The sequence below is a fragment of the Bradysia coprophila genome, unplaced genomic scaffold (genome assembly GCF_014529535.1).
Source record: "Bradysia coprophila strain Holo2 unplaced genomic scaffold, BU_Bcop_v1 contig_297, whole genome shotgun sequence".
In the NCBI taxonomy this organism is placed as follows: Eukaryota; Metazoa; Arthropoda; class Insecta; order Diptera; family Sciaridae; genus Bradysia; species Bradysia coprophila.
Window position 1 is genome coordinate 3,905,326 of NW_023503555.1, and position 19,719 is coordinate 3,925,044.

Sequence of the window (19,719 nt, forward strand, 5' to 3'; positions counted from 1 at the left end):
GTATTGCAGGCAATTTCTAGGCACATAAAATTAAGGAATTGAACACTGAATGGCACAATTCACACCAAATTACTTTTAAAAATGAGATTTTCACAACACCCACAATGTTTGACCAAATTAATTTGTCTTTAAAATTATTTCGGAGAATTTGTCCTAAATTCTTTTTAAGACACTAGACATGAGCACACTCGGAACTATTTTCGGTGCGAAATTTAAACTGAATCACTTTGTTTTACGCGAAATACTACAAATTTTCGACACAAACTTGTTTGAGATTTAAAATTTACTGTCCCGATTTGACATTTCATCAAAACAAAATTCAGTGAATCAGTCAAAACTGGATGAACTGAGTGAACAATACTACTCATACTACTGTAATTGCAAAGTGGCAAACTTAAGACCTTATGTGGAATTTGGGTGGAAAATGGCGCAAATCACATATTTCAGGAATTTATAAAGTGAAAAATCTTTCCGGTTTCAAGTTTTTTCGTGAAAAGACGAGACACGGGTATCTTTATTTTCAATTTTTAGCTGCTTTATGTAAAAAAATTGAGAAAAAAAATCATTTTGGCGTAGTCTATTGGAGAAGATTAATTACTTACCGAAAGATGACAAGATGAGGCTATTTCTCAACTATAAAAAGTAAACAATTGGTTTTACTGATGTTTAACAGCGCAACATCGACAAAATTTGGTAAGAGCGTAGTAGAAGTAAGGAGTCAATTCAATATTTTCATGCACTTATACACACCTAATTTTATTCGAACATGTAAGTTGTCTTTGGAGAATTGGCGTTGAGTGTGCGGCGTACGGAGGATGTTTACACCAATCTAATTATCACGTCTATTACTTCTTTTGATCTAGACATTTTCAACAGATTGTTAAAGAAATCTTTTACTTCATTTGCTTTAACAAAAATTTCGCTATATAGGACCGCATCCGCTTGCATGATCGTCTACTTTTTTCATCACTGCCGGCAACTGGTGTCTTACGGGTTCGTTGCAAATTGCTGATGGCAAACATAAATTTTAATTAAGTTTGAGAAATTAATTTTGACCTCGAATTTTGATGGAGTAAATTCTCCGGAAAAATTCATTGACTGATTGTCATTTTAAGCACTGGTATTTAAATTCAAGGATTACGGAAATTCCATTTTCCGGTCGTTATTGGAGTTGCAAATGTAACTCCACCAATAATCTCCTCTAGCTCGACTTCGCCTCGAACCGTGTACTCCATCTTGAACCGAGATACCGTTTCACAGTTCTCGAAACTTAAATATCTATTTACTTCGATTAGCTTTTGGATTTGTATCGTGTTTGAAATCACCAAATCTCGTTAAATGAGCCTTATTTCCTAAAAATAAGTGACGTCATAATTCTCGAATATTTTCCGAATTCTAGAACTATAAAACTGCAGTGAATTTAGATGGTTCTTCTGGTTCTTTCTTATGGACTGATCTACTATTCCATCAATAATCAATAATATCGAGAAGAGAACCCCGAAAACCCGTTAAACTCCTTACAATTGATCAGGTCAACACCCGATTTCTACCAAAAAATATATTCTTCCATGAAATATCGATATTGAACCATCCTTTACAGAACAAAATGATTCTTTAGTTTCGAGGATATTTAACTTTTAAGTGTTTCGTATGAATGAATTTTCCGCCCAGAAAGCCATTTTTTCATTTTCATGAAAAAAAATGCTTGAAATTGTGATAGTAACGTTTTCAGAGGGCCTTGTTTACTCTTTTTGGGAGAACATTTTCCTTTATATTTTCTTGAGTTTTCCCACATTTTCACCGATTTTCCTTATATCCCAAAAAAATGGGGAATTTTTGAAAATGAAAATGTGAAAAATATGGGAAAATGTTTTCCAAAAAATAGTCCCTGGCGTTAAGAGAACAGAGTCTTTTCTGCACTAAAGTCCTGCATTTCTCCTCAGCCCATTTTCAGTTTAATTTCTGATAAAAAATTTCTGACATCTACTGATGAGCAAGTACAATCAGAAATTTTTTGGTGACAATGTCAACTCAACGAGAATTTAAATAAAAATCTTAAATTCAATTGCAACCAGTGGTGGTCTTATATTCGCTAGAGGTACCAAAAAAATATGTTTCTCATAATCGAATTCTTTTAGATCCGTATAATGTTGTGAGTTATTCCTATTGGAAATAATCCGAAACACTTGCTGTCGCTGCTTATATTTTTTGTAATATTTCACGTTAGTAATTTTTTTAGTTTGTTGTTGTTGTGTGCTGTACATAAAACATCAATCAATAATCCATTTTTATTCTAATGAGGAAAAAATGAATTGTAAGAAACACTTAATCAATCGTCAAGGTCTTATACGATTCCGATCATATCAATAAACAAAACAAAAAAAAATTAAAGAGAAACACCACACACTTGTTTGCCATTATTACTTTAGGCAACATGTTAATGTAACTTTTGCTTTTTATTTTTAACTTTTGTTTACGAATTTTTCAACGATAATTTAATTGTGAATACATTATTCAATCCGATCTGATGTAATACAATTCGAATCTATCTCCAATTTTCGATTGACATTATTGAGAAATAAATGTTTTTAATCGACCGGGATGGATGGTCGTTTAAATGTCTGTTCTGTGTGAGTTGATGTTTTTCCTATAGTTTTTTCATCCGTTCTTCGTACTATTAAAATTGAAATCTTGTTGATGTCTTCAGTTCACTGCCTGCCATCAATATATTTAATATAATTTGTCATCCATTTCTGGGTGGCCATCATATGTTAATTTAAAATTTATTATTTATTTATAGCTACTGTTATTTCGAGAAATTATTTTTAATAAAAAAAAAAGTTTTTTTTTTGAAATATAAAAATGTTTGTATGAAATATAAATGTGATTATACCATTTATATATACCTATATGGTGTCTGTACGGGTCGGTGTGTATAGAGATGGTATATATATGTACATTAAACAAGCCGACCGACGACTGAAGTTATATATCGTGTTTCGTTACCAACTTGAAGTCAGGTAATATGTGCGCGCACGGATGTAAAAATGTAACGTACCAAACGCACACATTACATACATCTCCTCTACAAAGAATATCCCAGAGAAATATCATCTCCTTTACGCTGATTTCTTCTGGACACAAAAACTCTTATTAAAGAACGTAAAATGCTGTGTGTACTTCACGTCCGAATATCATAATATGCTCGCTCTCTTCTGCGACGACGACGAATAATAATAATAATAAAAAGAAACCAACAGATCACGGTCACATAGCTATGTTTGGAATTTTTAAACATAACGTGTTACTGATTATCGAAATGTGTCTGCTGGCAGGTCGTAATTTATCTTCTCGTTGCGTTTGTTGGTTTCGATTATATGCGTCCGCACAAGAGCGTTATATACGTACGTATGTAAACGTATAAGATTATTTGTAATGTGACTTTATGGAATGCGTAAAAAAGGAGTTAAGTAAAAAATTTGTCAAGTGTCAAGAGAGGTTTTTTTTGTTGATGATGATCGTTTCGATTGATAATTATTTCAGTCGATTGTTACTCTGTCTCTCTGTTTTCCTAGACTCTGACTCGTTAATAAATATTGGTTTTCATTGAGATTTTGTCATAATATAATTTGTTATGCAACAGGTAAATTTGGTTGTTCTTATTGACGAATAACAACGAATAAACAAACGAAAAAAAGTCTTGTTAAAAATGCGATCAAAGATAAAACGTGTGTACCTACCTAATCCTTCCTTGTCCAATAAAAATTTTTTAAACAGAAAAATTCCAATCGATTGGTACGTTGAACAACAAAATCATTTTTTTTCCTATTTTATGTTCTCTCGATTAATCGAATTCTGATTTATACAAAATGAAAACAGAAAAAAAATGTAAAAATGAAGTATATCGCTTAACCAGTCACGTTACCATGATCCTACACACAATGTATTGAATGCGACACGAGTTTTCGGTGCACTTGTTGGTTGGGCTGAATTCTAAAATTAGTCCTCAGGGCGCCTTATTACGCTAAGAACATTATATATACACAGAGAGTCATATATAATCTGCATCACAAGCTCGTTACTTACAATGTATCTAGAGAAAGAGAAAAAACAGCGACGACGAAAGAACAACAACAACAACAACAACAACAAAAACTAGCCATAAACATCCAATATTGCAAGCATTTATGATTGTGCATTAAGCTTGTAGCGATGACCTCTATTTTTTTCCGTCCGTTCTTGATTAAATAAGTAAAGTTATACAAAGTTTAAAACAAGAGAGAATAAGAACAGAAAAAAAAACTCCCAACATGTGGATTTAATTTGGAATTATAATAAAAACGTGATCAAGCCAATAATATTGGCACATGCACATTGATTTTGTGTATTTTTGCGCTTCGGTACAGTGGTTTTTATTGATTTTCAAAGTGAGTGTTTTGCATTTTAGGGAATGAATAATGGAATTCAATTTTTTTTTACCTAAAACGGTTGCATCATATCGGTTTATTTGTTATGCATTTTGACTGTAACAGTCTAGTGAATTTTGGCGTTGTCATCGTCGTTCGTCGACGCGATTAGAATAAAATGCTGGAAATATTATGTAGCAAATCAACGTTTTACGATACAACGTGACCATTCGGCAAGGAAGAGTATGTTTTTCGACTCATTCAGCAATTTAAAGGGAAAGTGTTAAAAGGATATTATTGGTCCTTAGAATGGGTTGATTATTTCTGGAAAAACATTTTCTCGAATTTTCACACATATTCTTTCTAGATTTCCCAGATTTTCACAAATAATAACGAATTTTCTTGAATTTACCTCAATGTTTACGAATTTTCCTACCTTTTTCAAAGAAAATATGAGAAATTTTAGAAAAATATTGGAAAATATGGAAAAATGTTTTTTTTTAAATAAGCCTTCCAACAAAACGAGATATTCAGTCTAGGGGAGTATCTGAATCAAAATGATTCTCTTACTGATATAGCCAGTGCCGGTAATATTATCAAAAATAATTTTACAGGGTTCGTTGTTTTGTTGATATCTTTCGATTAATGTATGTCTGCCTTAATTAAGTGCGAGTTAAAATACAAGAGTTAAAAGTCCATAGAATGGCTGACAATGGCTTTTGAGGCTAATCTTTTGCTTGTTAAGAGTGATATCACCAAATCTTCAGGTGATTGGGGAACAAGCGGTCTCCGATTTTGATGAGCTCGTTGGATTCGTCTTTCAATTCTAGGAAACACGTATCTTTCACTTTTTCTAAAAAAAATTGTTTGCTGTGAAAAGCGTTCCAAAGTGAAGACATGTCAGAGGGTACCGAAAATAGTTTTTCGACAATAACTCAAGAAAAAATTATTTAGGAGTTTGGAAAACCGTTGGCTCCACTTGATCATATCGTTTTTCCAAACTCCAAATATTGGTCCGATTGAAAAACTAATTACTGTTCCGGAGTCCTGAGGTCATTTGCTATACGCTAACACTTTATTTGACTAAAATCCTCCGAGAAAAATTTAATAATTTTTCTCTTGATATTACTAACACTGGATCTGATATATTCGTGGCATAGCGACGCGTTTTTGTATTGATAACGTAAAAGAATAGTTGACGAAAAAAAATGACTGCCATAGTACCGTTCCAGATGCTGTTCCAGCTGTAGAGCCCCCGGAAAGAAGGAAAAAATCAGTATTTTGGCACCAACTTTTTTTCCAACATTTCTGTGGGCTTGCAGCACAAAAGTACTGGGCTCATTTACATGTGGAACGATAGTCGGAGAGGCCAGCTACAGCACCCCATACTCAGTTTCGTGGAACATCGAAGCTGCAGAGAAGGCGGACTCTCCGAACATTCACTACATTTTCAGTCATAATTCTCGTGGATCTACTCGCACCAAGCGGTGCGTATACTCTACCTGTAGGTCTTTCCAAGGCCGATATTCGTACAACATGTCTTCACTTTTGAACGCTTCTCACAGAAAACATTTTTTTTTAGAAAAAGTGAAAGATACGTGTTTCCTAGAATTGAAAGACGAATCCAACGAGCTATCACTCATTAAAATCGGAGACCGCTTGTACCCAAAGTTAAAAAAATCACCTGAAGATTTTTAACTTTTCTTAATTTCTTTAAAAAAAAATCAGAAAGAAGTCGTAAAATCTCTGTTAATCTAAAAAAAACAAAAATTAACATACGCAAGGACAAGCATAATTATAGTACAACCTTGTACTTCATTGGATATATGTTTTTTCAGCGTATATCGTTACAAAATCTTTTACTTCATTTGTTAAAACCAATTTTTTTTTTTTTTCATTTAAAAGTTTTGCCTCTTTTACATTCATTGGAGATTGAAATTCATCGCTTAATTTCGAGGTTCAGTCCTTAAACTTAACAAGCATCCGTTGAGGAATCCTTTTAATTATATTTTAACTTGAAAAATTTGGCTCTAAAAATGATTGAATAATGATCACAGTAATCTAAATTTAGAAACACTAAATTTAGTACTAATCAACTTACTACTGTGGCTTGTCTGTTTTGGCATTGGTGGCATTATTCACGCATTTATGGTGGTGGAGCCCTGCAAATAGAACCTATTGCGACGCAACTTTGCTTGTATCGGTATTTCCATGGATGGTGATAAAATTGTTGGTCTTAAATTAAATGATTTGTGATTAAAATCCGGTGTTTCATCAAACTTTCAGCCAGTTTATCCTCGTTATGTTGAAAGACAGTTAACTTTGTATCCAGGTAACCTAAAATAGCTGCCATAGATGTAGCTTTACATACAAAAATTACAGTTGTATCAGGTAAGTAACACAGATTACTTGAAGATAAGGTTACCTGCAACATGTAAGATTTTCAACTCTTCTTTGTCAGTGCAGTAGATGTTCCAGCAATATTGTCACAAATTATGTATTCCTTCATATTTCCCCACCGATTTATCATTGTTGTTAGAAGTAGTTCCACTGTGATATCAGTCTCTCAACTATTCTGTTTTATGTTTTTGAAAATGTAAATCTGACCTGTCCGGTTCGACAGGGTTTTCAATAAAAAAATAAATTCTTCCTTTCGAAAACCAATTTGGGTTTTAACGTTTCTAACTGCTAAAAAAAATCGCACAACCAATGTTTTTCACATCGTGCAGTGTAATGATGGCATAGTATATAAAAGCTTCAAATCATACAATGGCTATATGACAGACTGATACGCTCTTGGTCTATTACTACTGGAAACAATTTACGTTTATTCTTACATTTGATTTCATAGACACGTAGACAGCACGCATATCAATATCACACTATAACTATCGAATCTATTACTTCTATTGACCTAACAGTTTAAAACGGATTGATAGAAAATCTTCTACGTCAGTAGTTAAGACATTATTTAGACGCCTTTTATCATGGTTGAGACGCAAATATTACTATAAATGATTAAATGATGGTCGGTTATTTTCATCAAAGTTGTCGATGAAATTCTGCGAGAAGCGTGTTTACTTCAAGAATCTTCGAAATTGATGTGAAACCGTCCTCAGAAAAGCTCGATTACAGCCTAGCGTTTGAAAGAAGATTCATATAGCATTTCGCGACATGACACAAGGACGCATTCCTTAAAAGAAAGACAAATTTGCATTTCCTTCTGAGGAACAGGTTTGCACTGAATGTCCTGAACGAGATGTTGCGCACATACCTTTTAAGCAGTCGAATTCAAATCGTTTTGTTTTGATTTGCAATAAAGTATTATGAGATCACTAAAATGTTTTTCAATTGACCATTTTAGCTGCTGGAGATCATGATTTCCGTATAGTATATACAACCGTTCAATCATTATTATTATTATATCAATGGGGCCGTTTTTCGTGAAAAACAAGTCTTGCTTTATATATATATATGAAATTGTGTGTCGATTTTGTGTGATTGAATTCAATCATAAAATGTGCTAAATGTCAAATAATGATCTATTTAAAAACACACAGCGACGGAGCGCATAACCCAATATATTACCGTTTCATAACAATTTTCTTCTCTCGTGCTGCTGTGTGTTAAGAAATCTATAAACAATTATTCATTTACCTTTCAAATAAATTCGTACTGGCTGTACATTATACTGTCTGTGTGTGCATATATGTTTGTACTGTGTGCACCTTCAGAATATGATGTGTCTGACTGGAAAGTTTCATGTTAATCTCGTTAAAGCTGTAACTTAAAGTCGTATAAGGAAATAATTATGAAATAGCGTTTGAATTGGAATTAAAAACTATTTTTTAAAGGAGCTGAACGCGTGACGTCTGAAATTTCACTCTAAAATGGATTAAAAAGCAAATAAAGTCTACATGTTTGACTGACTGGCTTAGTTTTAGTGGTGTAAGTTGTAACGTCTCTTTAGTTAATTGGATTATTGGAACAAAGCTGTAACACATTGGTCTCGGATTGGGATCGGAGGTGAGATAACGTTTTCTGGTACAAAAGGCGCGACAGTATTGCGTCTATTATGTATAAATCATTCGAACCGACATTTACTATTTTTGAATACAAAATTAAAGACCTACAGGGTAAGCCCTTCCACTCCAGAGTGTCCAGGTACCCAAACAAGTGTGATCCGATTTCTCTGACCAATCTCGTTAAGGTATTCCTAACACTCTTTTATGAACTAAGAGGTGACGACCGGCGACATAAGCGCCTTAATCATCGATTTACTGTCGGAAAGTATGAAAACTTCTTGCCCAACAGTACTGGTAGACGATAAATGTGACATATTTGTACACTTTCGATGTCATTATACAGGAATGTGGGTGGGATATACACGGAGGTATCAAGGAAAGACCATGCAATGCAGCTAGCTTTAATTCATTATGTAAAGATTATTGACTGGAGCAGCAGCACTTCTACAAGCTCACCTTAGCCCGAAAATTCGTTCAAACAGCTGTGCGATACTCGCAAATGTTATGATGTATTATCGGCAAGCTACGAACGGGGCTGGGTGTGGATTTTCAGGTTGCTAAAAATGGGTGTACTTCTCATATTGATTATTATGTTTACTCACGGCAATTTCATCTGTTATCGATTAGCAACTGAAAATATAAGCGACGGCTTTTCACTGATTCGGTGCTATATATCAAAATGTAGGTCCGATCTGATGAAGTAATAGATTTGTCGCAGGGCTAATATCAAACGAAGGAACAGATTTGGTAAAAATGTCCTTGACTGTGGACAGATAATATGAATTTAAATGTTAGGGGAATGAACATTCACGAACGTTTTTATCTCCTCTTAACGGAGCCGAGTATCATGTCTTTTTGATAGATACATGGTAAGAAAGTACACCCTACACCGATAAAGTTTCGACCGATTTAGAAGACGTAAATAGAGGTGTGCACCGCCGATTTTACGCCGGCGCGCCGCCGATTTTTGGCCAAATTTTCGGCGCGCCGCCGCCGAAAAATATTGGCTCACGCCGCCGCCGCCGCCGGTTTCATTTTCGTCGCGCCGAAATTGTATACTTTTATTGCTTTCAGCCATTTTAATGGGCGGCAATATAAACTTAAACTGAAATATATATACAACAGTGTGTGCGCGATTACAAGGTTTTAGCAAATGTTTCTATCTCTTAATTTTTTAAGTCAGGTTGCTATATGCTGCTCAGCAAATACACTTATTACTAATTACTTATTACTTATACATTTATGTTTATCAAAATCTCTTATTTGCGCAAACCATAGAGTTACACTCGAGAGTTGGCGTGATGGCGTTTTGTCGTTTTATCATCTATCCATGTGGCCACTATATGGACAACCCTATCTTTGTAGTTACTTATCAACCCTGAGTCATATGTTGTTCTGTCAAAACGGAAATTATGATGACTCATATCAAAACAAACCATTGCACTTTTTTGCTTCTGAAGATTCATAAAATCTGATTGTTCAATTGCTCGAATATGCAATTGCATACGCCTGTACCGACAATTTGATACGATTTCGCAACCAATTTAGTAGTATTCTTTAATGAAATTTGTGATATTTTTACTCTGAAACCGTTGACTTTAATTTGATAAATTTTAACTATTTCGTTCAGTTAAATTTGTTCCTAAAATTTATTAATTCAATTACTGTAACGAAATTCACACATTTAAACCGACTCTAAGAACAAACAAACATAACACAAATTCAATGACACAAAATGTCAGACATCAGTACTCATGTAACAGCAGTCAAAACAGCAGTAAAAACAACAGCTGCTGGACACAAGAATACAATTATTAGGAGCATCGGCACCCAAAATGCTGGTTTCCTCTTAAAAGTAGCATTTTCTCTAACTCTATGGCGCAAACCTTCTACTACGATCTCACTCCTACATCGAAGATATGGAAATGTAAAGTCACATCTTCTTAATCTACTAGATGTTCTGACAGTTACTCATAATTTCCCAAGGTTCTGAAAGAATAGGGTATACACTCGCGAAGGCGGTTGAAACCAAATTTGTCAAACGCACTTATTACATATTGTTGAAAAGTCAACTTGAAAACAATTATTTTTTGTAAGTTGAAATCGTCATATAAAATATTCCAAACCTAGTTGGCGCTACAGAGGAAAATTTTGGTTCCACCGTTCTCGTGATCAACTCGAAAGTGTCTTAACCTGTTCTTTCAAAACCTTGTTAATCGAAAGGACAATCGTGAGTTTGCGAAAATGACATATAAATTATAAGTTGTAAATTTTAAGTAACCTTCTAGAACATCTAGTATGAAGATGAAGATGTGACTGAAAATTTCCAACTTATAAGTTGACTTATATGTCATTTAGGCAAACTCACTAATCATTCTTGGATTCATTGAATCAGATGTTTTTAAAATGAAGGTCAGGGATTGTACATTCGAAAGATAAAAATGAGATTGTACTTGGATTCGTGGTTGATACTTCAGTTCTTCAGTTTGCAAGATAGTAAGAATTCAGTGTTCGTAAAAAGGATTGCGCACGCTTTTTCAAATGTCTTTGCATTATTTTCGAAAGTTTAGATTTTTTTTTAAATTTATCGGCGCGCCGATCGGCGCACCGCCGCCGACATTAAATTTCTTTCGGCGCGCCGCCGCCGATCCATCACCAGTCGGCGCACCGCCGCCGACTATTTTGAAATCGGCGCACACCTCTAGACGTAAAAGAACAGAAATGCGTAGACGCAAAGTCTAAATCTCCAAACATTTTTCGGGCTCATCAATCGCGCAAGCTCTAGAGTTTCTCGAGTATCTCACTTGATCGAAGACTGATTTTATACTCACGATCTGCTAATTGTTGCATACTTCTATCACTAAGAAAACGTCAGTTATCCGTCGCTTGTTTTCCGGGATCACTTATACGCAATCGCTCTGAGCCATTACAAATGCAAATGAAGAAAAATTTCTTATTTACTTTCTTCAACAGCCCGATATCATTAATTCGTCCGTATTTATTGAAACGAACATCCAAACAAATCACCAAATTAAACGATGAAAGCAATGCAACGACGAAAAAAGAAATAATCTACACAAAACAAAATTCAAGCGATTTATTAACGCTAGTACAACATTAGTACCAGCCAGCCCAGGAGTTATAAATTAATTATATCTACAAGTAAAGGGCGTTCTCAACCGAATAAAAAGAATTATGAATTATATCATTTAAATCCATATAATACCCGACCGTGTATACAAGCACACAAAACACTCAACCAACAACAACAACAATGCGCAAGTTCCATTTACACACGAGAATCGAGTAAAACATTTTTCACGAAATGAAGAAAAAAAAAATTCTCTTATGAAAGTTCAATTCAAAATTGTATGTAATTACAACCGTGACAGATAGTAATTTTGCCATCATCGAATTCACTTTATCCAACATCTTAAATACACGCAAAATAAAAAAAATAAAAAAAAAGTTCGGCATCATTCAGCACCAGCACCCATTGGAAGAAATTATATATTGACTGTTTTGTGGATTTATATTTTTACTTATTTGGAAAATGTGTATTTTTGGGACAGATTTAGACCGTAGGTGTATCCCGAATCGAACCGTTTCGAGCTTATTGGTAAACACAGATCGTATACTATATTGTAAAGCGTTATATACCGTGTGGTGTCTGCACATTTGTATAAATATATTTTTTTTGTTAATTGATATCATCTTTCTTGTGGGATATATTTTTTTGTTGGTTGTGTATTTTGCTCGTCTCGAAGTTATAATTACTTTCTTTTCGTTCCGTTATATTTTGGTGGGTCCGGGTTGTAAAATAAAAAAAAGCATAAACATTGGCAATCTCATGTAACATAAACAAACACACTGTGACAGTAATAGATATTCATCAATAAATTAATCAGATTTATTGAAAATTCGTGATATTATTTATTTTAATATTTACTTTACGTTCATACGCGTTATTTCTTCTTCTTCTTTTCTTACCTCTTTTCGTCTTCGTCGACTTATATTTCTTTTAATTTGTTATAAACCATTATTTATCATTTATATAAATGCGATTTCTTCATCATTTAATTCGCTTGGAATCTACCAAATATTTTGTGAAGGGAATTATGTGGAATGCAAAATTTATTAATGAATCGGTTATTATAAATTGTAGACCCACCATAAAAGAAATTTCTTTTGAAATCATTCAATTGTGGTATTCCGTTTTATAGGTGAATATTTCGAGTAAAGAGCAAAGATTACTTATGCTGCGAACAAAATTTACTAATATGTGTGTATAGACCGTGGATTTGACAATAACTTTAGGCCGAAAGCACACGATCAATTTTGCGTTGATGGGATCGACGTTTTCCATTGTTTAGCCTGTGGTAAATATCGCATTACAATGGAAAACACAGCATAATATTGTCGATACCATCAATGCAAATTGCTCGTATGTTTTCCGATTTAAGATACTATCACCTCGATGCCGTCAAAACAAGTCGGTATTTTTCACTTTGACTTTAAAGCTCTTGTTGATTTTTACGCATAAATGTTGAGTTAAAGCTCCACTTGTAAATCTCTCAAACCCTTTGAATAAGAGGGATTTTTTTGAAAGTGGACCAGGCTCCGTCGGAGCTATTTTTTCGCGGCGGTTTGTTAATGTGCCCAGATAGCCTTGGCCCCAATAGTCCAAAACCGCTGTCGTTTAATTTTCATATTTGCGTCTTGGCTGGCTGGTGAAGGTGCAAAAGTCGAAAAAAAGGTGTTTTTATACGTAATTTTCCGCCGCTACAGACAATGGACAAACATGTGTGGCGGTTCGTTGGATAGGTACTGTCCAGGAGACCCGATGAATTCGGATGTTTGACTTACATGCTCGTTTTCTTCTACAGTTTAAATCATTTTTGATGTAAAAATGATATTTATTGTGTCGTCGAGTCATAGTGTTGCTCAGCCTCGACTAATTTGGTCATAGTGTTGTCCGAGCCTCGCGGCAAGACCGTAGTCGGCGCCTCTGGTAATTAATAATATTTTACACGCTTCATGATACGAAAACAGACGAAATCACGCGCCGAAAGTTATCGGACACCATAGTTTTTTAGTTCTCTCTGCGCAGACCTTGTAAACAGGTCTAGGGATAGAAATGATGTTTTACTCGCATGCGACCTGTTTTGAATTGATGTGTACGAAGGCGTAGCTAACTCTCTCACTCTTTTTGTTTTTTCCTGTTTTTCGTATCATTAAGCGTGTAAAATTGTGATCATCATATCGAGAGAACACACTCAATCACAGTGTGTGTGTGAATTCGTATCCCACGAGAATTATTTTTGCATACGTACTTATGCAAAATAATTCTCTCGGCATACGAATTCAAACGTATACCGTCGTAATTTCTCTCCTTGTGATGAAATAACTATGATATAAATTCATACACGAGCGAAGCAAGCGAATTTTCTATTTCTCGCTAGGTTTTCTCTTCAATTTATTTAAAGTTTAGGGCGCGAATACCTAGTGATGGTGAGTTCAGAAGAAATTCTAATGTTTTCCGCTCAATCCAGGCGTTCAGGGAGAGAGAGAGGAAGTCTTTTTGAAATGTAGGATACGATGTCGTTTCAGTGTTATGTGGCACTTTATTTCAGTAATTTTTATCGCCCACTCAGCTGGTTTTTTTTAATCTTTAATTGAGATTTTACTTTAGTTATTTGCTTCAAATTGTTCTCTACATTAAACTCACCACTTACCAGCTGAAGTCCGAACGCCTTTGTTGGGTAAATAGTAGATTATATGTTTTAGTTGAACAAAATTAATTGGTATTAACAAAATAATCAGGGTCGGCACAAAATATCTTTGTACCTAGGCTCTGTTATTGTTCATGCGTTGAAATTACAACAGATGTTGTATTTTTGTCCATTTAACAACTAAATAGACGTCAGAATGGGTCATTATTAATGAATTCTGTTCTAGGGGAGGGTCAGAGGACTTGCGTTGCTACACCACGTTAAGAGGGTACACTAGTACGCTGAAATTGTAGCATACATTTGTGCGTTTCGAAATTTTGAACGAAAGATACTCTACAGAAGTCTCTACAGAATTAAAAGAGTTTCCTGTATTGTGTACGAGTAAAATTGTAATTTTATTTCGGTTAAATTTAAGAATTTCTAAATAAAACGAATTTAACTACATTATGTCCGCCATGCCTTTGGATGAGCACACCCATTACAACTATCGTTACAAACACAGCTACTAACAAAAGGATAATGCTGAAACTTTTCCAAAAGTGCACTTTTTCGGTCAGTATTTCCTTTTCGTTCAACAGCTCTTGTTGGGTAATTTTCATTTTAGCAGGGGCTGTGACTGGACCGGTTGTTTCAGTCGTTTGTTCCACTGTACATTTTTCCTTTACTTGTTTAATAAGTTGCACTACGGCATACCGTCCAATTGCATTATCGTTTAAGCATTCATTGCGATCGAGTTCAAGTATCGACAGTCGATCGAGGTGATCGAAGACATTCGAATCGATTTCTTTGATAAAATTTTGTCTCAATGAAATGTACACCAAGTCTGGATTGTATACAAAAAGGTCCTCTTCGATCACTTCCAACTGATTACGAGCCAACCACACATGTTTTAGGTTCGGAAATGGTTCCAAATCATTTTTCGTAATTTCTTTCAAATGCTGTTCCACACTGAGCCCAATCAAGTTTGGGAAAAACTTCTCTATACCTGTCGGTAAATATGAAGCGCCGAAGATGTGAATTCCCTGCACATTTGAATTGTTTGCGGAGGGGACGTGCATTCCAGTCACATTCGATACGACCGTATTTCGTTCGGGTGCTTTAATGCTCTCTTTGCATTCGCACTCGTAGATTGTGCCGATGCTCTGCATTCCCCACATTTGATATTCGTATGTGCATTTAATTTCGACCGATGGCTGGGCAATGGTTAATACATTGATGTAAACTAGGAGTGGCAATCTGGAAAATTCAAAACTTTAACTTGAATTGAACTCGAAAAACGCACCAATCTTACTGGATCAATCGAAAAAATTCTTTTGTTAGCAAATTCATGTTTAAAAATTGAAACTGTTACAGACGTACACACGACCCGAACTACGGAATGAGTAGCACTGGTTGTGAAATTAATTTAATGAGCAATATTATACCGATTAGTCATTTAAGCTGATACGTTATTTTTAATCTCGCGTGATTATTAGCGAAGCTGCGCATATGTATTATCGAAGATGCATTTTTCGTGTTTCGAGTACTTCTTTCGTTGCTTTAAGCATAATAGACTAGTTTAGATTTAATTGTAATTAAACTAAAAATTCACATCAAGACAATTCAGACGAAAACTGACCCTTCCAACTTTCCCTAGTGATGTAAATGACCATCGGAACTCATCTCATCATAAATTAATTTGAATTCTTACTAGTCTACTGATAATTCTTTCGCGTATTTTCATTATTGATATGCTGAACAACAGTCCATCACACACAGATAGAAATCAGAACTTGGAAAATTTTCTTATATTCAATAGAAGCCACAAATACTATAATGCCTGCCTATGAAATCTAGTCTAAGAGCTGAAATGCCTAAGAAATCAAAGTCTAGATCTCAAATGCTTAAAATAAAACTCTGACTGCTGAAATACCTACAATCTCAAAGCTCAGATCAAAATCAATTTAAAGCAAACCATTCGTCTAATACAATATGACACAATATAATGCCATAAGGAAAATAATTAAATTAAGGAAAACATTTGATCATTAGAAGTTAATTCAACATAATTGAATCCTGGCTTTTTTACGTTACGATTTGGCAACGTTAGAAGTTAATTCAACATAATTGAATCCTGGCTTTTTTTACGTTACGATTTGGCAAGTTTATTATCGAAAAAAATGTATTTTGGGGTAGTTTATTGGAGCCCTTATTTGAGCTCATATTTGTAATCTGATCACGATTGCGAAGCTGAACTCTAATTCACTGGTTAAACCTAAAATCTACTTGTGACTGATGAAACAAATGAAAGACATCAAGTGGAAATTGATAAATCCAAATTTGGTCGTCGACAAACATAAGTAATAAGCTTTCCGTAGTCTTACCTTAAGCAAAATGTATGTTTAATCAATGAAGTACAAGATTTTGCATTGCAGCGACAACTAAAAATAGGGTGAAACCATAGCACTGCTATGCAATGCTAAGCAGGGCTGTGGTGAAACTGAAAAGTAACATGTTGGGTTACTAATATTCCGTTTGTTTAAGAATCAGGTTAAATGAGTTCCCTCCGTGTAGGTCATACACATAGTCTAATCTGACCGATGCCAATAAAAAATGGATCCAACACAGTGAAGAAACAAGAAAAACCAGTGTGATCATGTGGGTTTCCCCAAGCGAAATCAAAGCTCCCGACTGATAATTTTGTTGTTGAAATTCAATTTGAGGAGCAATTTTTTGTTTCCAAACTTTGTTTTCGATAATAAATGTCCCGTGATTTTTGTGACAATATGCCGATTTCGTGCATATGCATACCCTATGTACATAGAATGTACTACATACACAAGCCGGATATTTTAAATCATTTATAAATTGATAAAGACCATTTACGTAAAAACAATCAGGATTACACATTCTACACGATCTCCCACTACAGAGCAAAAATTGTTATCGGAACTTGGCATTGAAATTCAATTTGCAATGTTGTTATCAGAAAAAAATATTTCAGAAGCAGCGCAGAAGATAGATGATGTTGAATCATTGAATTTATAAGACTGATAGATTAAAACATGATCATAAACAAATCAACGTTCCTCCGAATATTTTACATTTATGGTGGTTGTGGTGTGGTGGTCCGAATTTTGTCGTGTCCTCAGCAGTGATACAAACAATTCAAAAGTTGCGGATTAATTTTTCGTTTGTAGTGACGAAATATGTGATGAGCTCTGAAGTTGTCTTATTTAACCAAATGAATGTTGAGAAACTAATGATGAAGCTCATGTTAAATGGTTTATTATAGCCAAATATTTGGCCAATCTTCAACGGACAGCATTATCAATGGCTAAAAGACTATTTTCCAAAAGAATTCCTCTGTTTCTACAGTAGGATTCTAGATTACTTCCTTTAGGGGACATACATAAAAGAGATCCGCGATTCCGTGTTGCCATAAAAGTTTAAAATCGTTGATAACTTCATAAGTATGCATAGGTATATGTCGTCACCGCCCCCACCTTTTTGGGCTGGGGTTTTCATTGCTGATTATTATGAGCTATGTTTTGTGCTTTCAAATGATGATATCCAAAAATTTTGTGCTGCTCAGGCGCCCGTACCTAGTATAGGTATATGTCGTCAGCGCCCCCACCTTTTTGGGCTGGGGTTTTCATTGCTGATTACTATGAGCTATGTTTTGTGCTTTCAAATGATATCCAAAAATTTTGTGCTGCTCAGGCGCCCGAGCACAAAACTACTTTCTGGTCAAAGCATGTCGCTTTGTATGGGAGACCCCTAATATAACAACTGCACCCAAAATACAATTCCAGGACTAAAATGTACACATTATGTGCTCACGATATCACCCCACCAATAGTTTCGTGCTGCCACCTATGTCCAGCACAAAACTACTTTCTGGTCAAAACATGTCACTTTGTATGGGAGACCCCTAATATATCAACTGTACACAAAATACAATTCCAGGACTGAAATGTACACATTATGTGCTGACGATATCACCCCATCAACAGTTTAGTGCTGCCACCTATGTCCAGCACAAAACTACTTTCTGGTCAAAACATGTCACTTTGTATGTCACAATTCTCAGAGTTTGATTTGTATACAACAAAGTGCTTGCACATTAGTCAGAGTTCATTGTGCATGCTACAGAATGCTTGCACAATAGTCAGAGTTCATTGTGCAAGCAACAAGATGCTTTCGCAATAGCCTGAGTCAATTGTGCATGCAACAAAAGGCATGCACAATAGTCAGAGTTCATTGTGCATGCAACAAGAGACTTGCACAATAGTCAGAGTTCATTGTGCATGCAACAAAATGCTTGCACAATAGTCAAAGTTCATTGTGCATGCAACAGAATGCTTGCACAATAGTCAGAGTTCAATGTGCATGCAAAAGAATGCTTGCACAATAGTCAGAGTTCATTGTGCATGCAACAAGAGGCTTGCAGAATAGTCTGAGTTCATTGTGCATGCAACAAGAGACTTGCACAATAGTCAGTGTTCATTGTGTATGCAACAAAATGCTTGCACAATAGTCAGATTTCAATGTGCCTGCAACAGAATGCTTGCAGAATAGTCAGAGTCAATTGTGCATGCAAGAAGAAGCTTGCACAATAGTCAGAGTTCATTGTGCATGCAACAAGAGACTTGCACAATAGTCAGAGTTCATTGTGCATGCAACAAAATGCTTGCACAATAGTCAGAGTTCATTGTGCATGCAACAGAATGCTTGCACAATAGTCAGAGTTCAATGTGCATGCAACAGAATGCTTGCACAATAGTCAGAGTCAATTGTGCATGCAACAAGAAGCTTGCACAATAGTCAGAGTTCATTGTGCATGCAATAAGAGGCTTGCACAATAGTCAGAGATCTATATCGAACTTCTTATCAAAAGACAAGCTCAGGTCAACCTGTTGTTGTTGAGTTCAGGTCAGGGCCTATTTGTCTCAAAATTCTAAAAGTTAGAGCAAAACAGATAGCTTTGTTTCTTTCTGTAGATGCTAAATTCTCGTTAAAAACTTGAAAAGAAAAATTCTGTTTCCTCTTCTTATCGTGTTGCATCAAGCTATGGCCTGTAGATGTGATTTCCAGTCCCCAAAGAATTTCTTTTTTCTAAGAACACTTATGATGTACAGGAGGTTGACGAAACAATGAAATTGCATTTTAACAATCGTATAATAAAGTGGACGTCCAACTTTCATTTAAAGCGACCAATTCCGATCCTTAAACTGCAATAAAAAAAAGCTCTAAGAAGTTTGTTGTGCGTACACCACCAAATTAATACTTGTTTTATAGTTCTTACAGCTACCAAATTGTGGCCAAAGTTCATCCGATTTCGAACCTCTTTGCCGCCACAAGCTGTCTAATATACCGCTTAGAATTACATTAAGTAACGTAGAGTACATTCTATTTGGTGCTATCTTATTAAAACCTCCATTAATTGACAATGATGTTGGCCATTACATCGCAGCTATCAAGTTTAATGAAACTTTCGAGGTCTTTGACGATCAAAACGATAAATGTCGATTTTACTCAAAATATAAAGATGTTTTGATACATAATTTGTTTTAT

The 19,719-nt window shown here is 35.0% G+C and overlaps 1 protein-coding gene across 1 annotated transcript; it reads right to left on the reverse strand.

Moving 5' to 3' along the window:
• Positions 1–14,534: 14,534 nt before the first annotated feature.
• On the reverse strand, positions 14,535–15,568 carry LOC119078538. Its single transcript, XM_037186107.1, has 2 exons — positions 15,455–15,568; positions 14,535–15,399 (listed from the first exon to the last, which is right to left on the reverse strand). Exons 1-2 carry the CDS (start codon positions 15,490–15,492, stop codon positions 14,574–14,576), a joined length of 864 nt encoding a protein of 287 aa, XP_037042002.1. The 5' UTR covers positions 15,493–15,568; the 3' UTR covers positions 14,535–14,573.
• Positions 15,569–19,719: the final 4,151 nt, after the last annotated feature.

Coding starts and splice junctions, on each gene's coding strand:
- LOC119078538 (XM_037186107.1), bottom strand. CDS start 15,492: ATGAATTTGCTAACAAAAGAATTTTTTCGATTGATCCA. Junction 15,400..15,454: donor GAATTTTTTCGATTGATCCA/GTAAGATTGGTG, acceptor TGAATTTTCCAG/ATTGCCACTCCTAGTTTACA.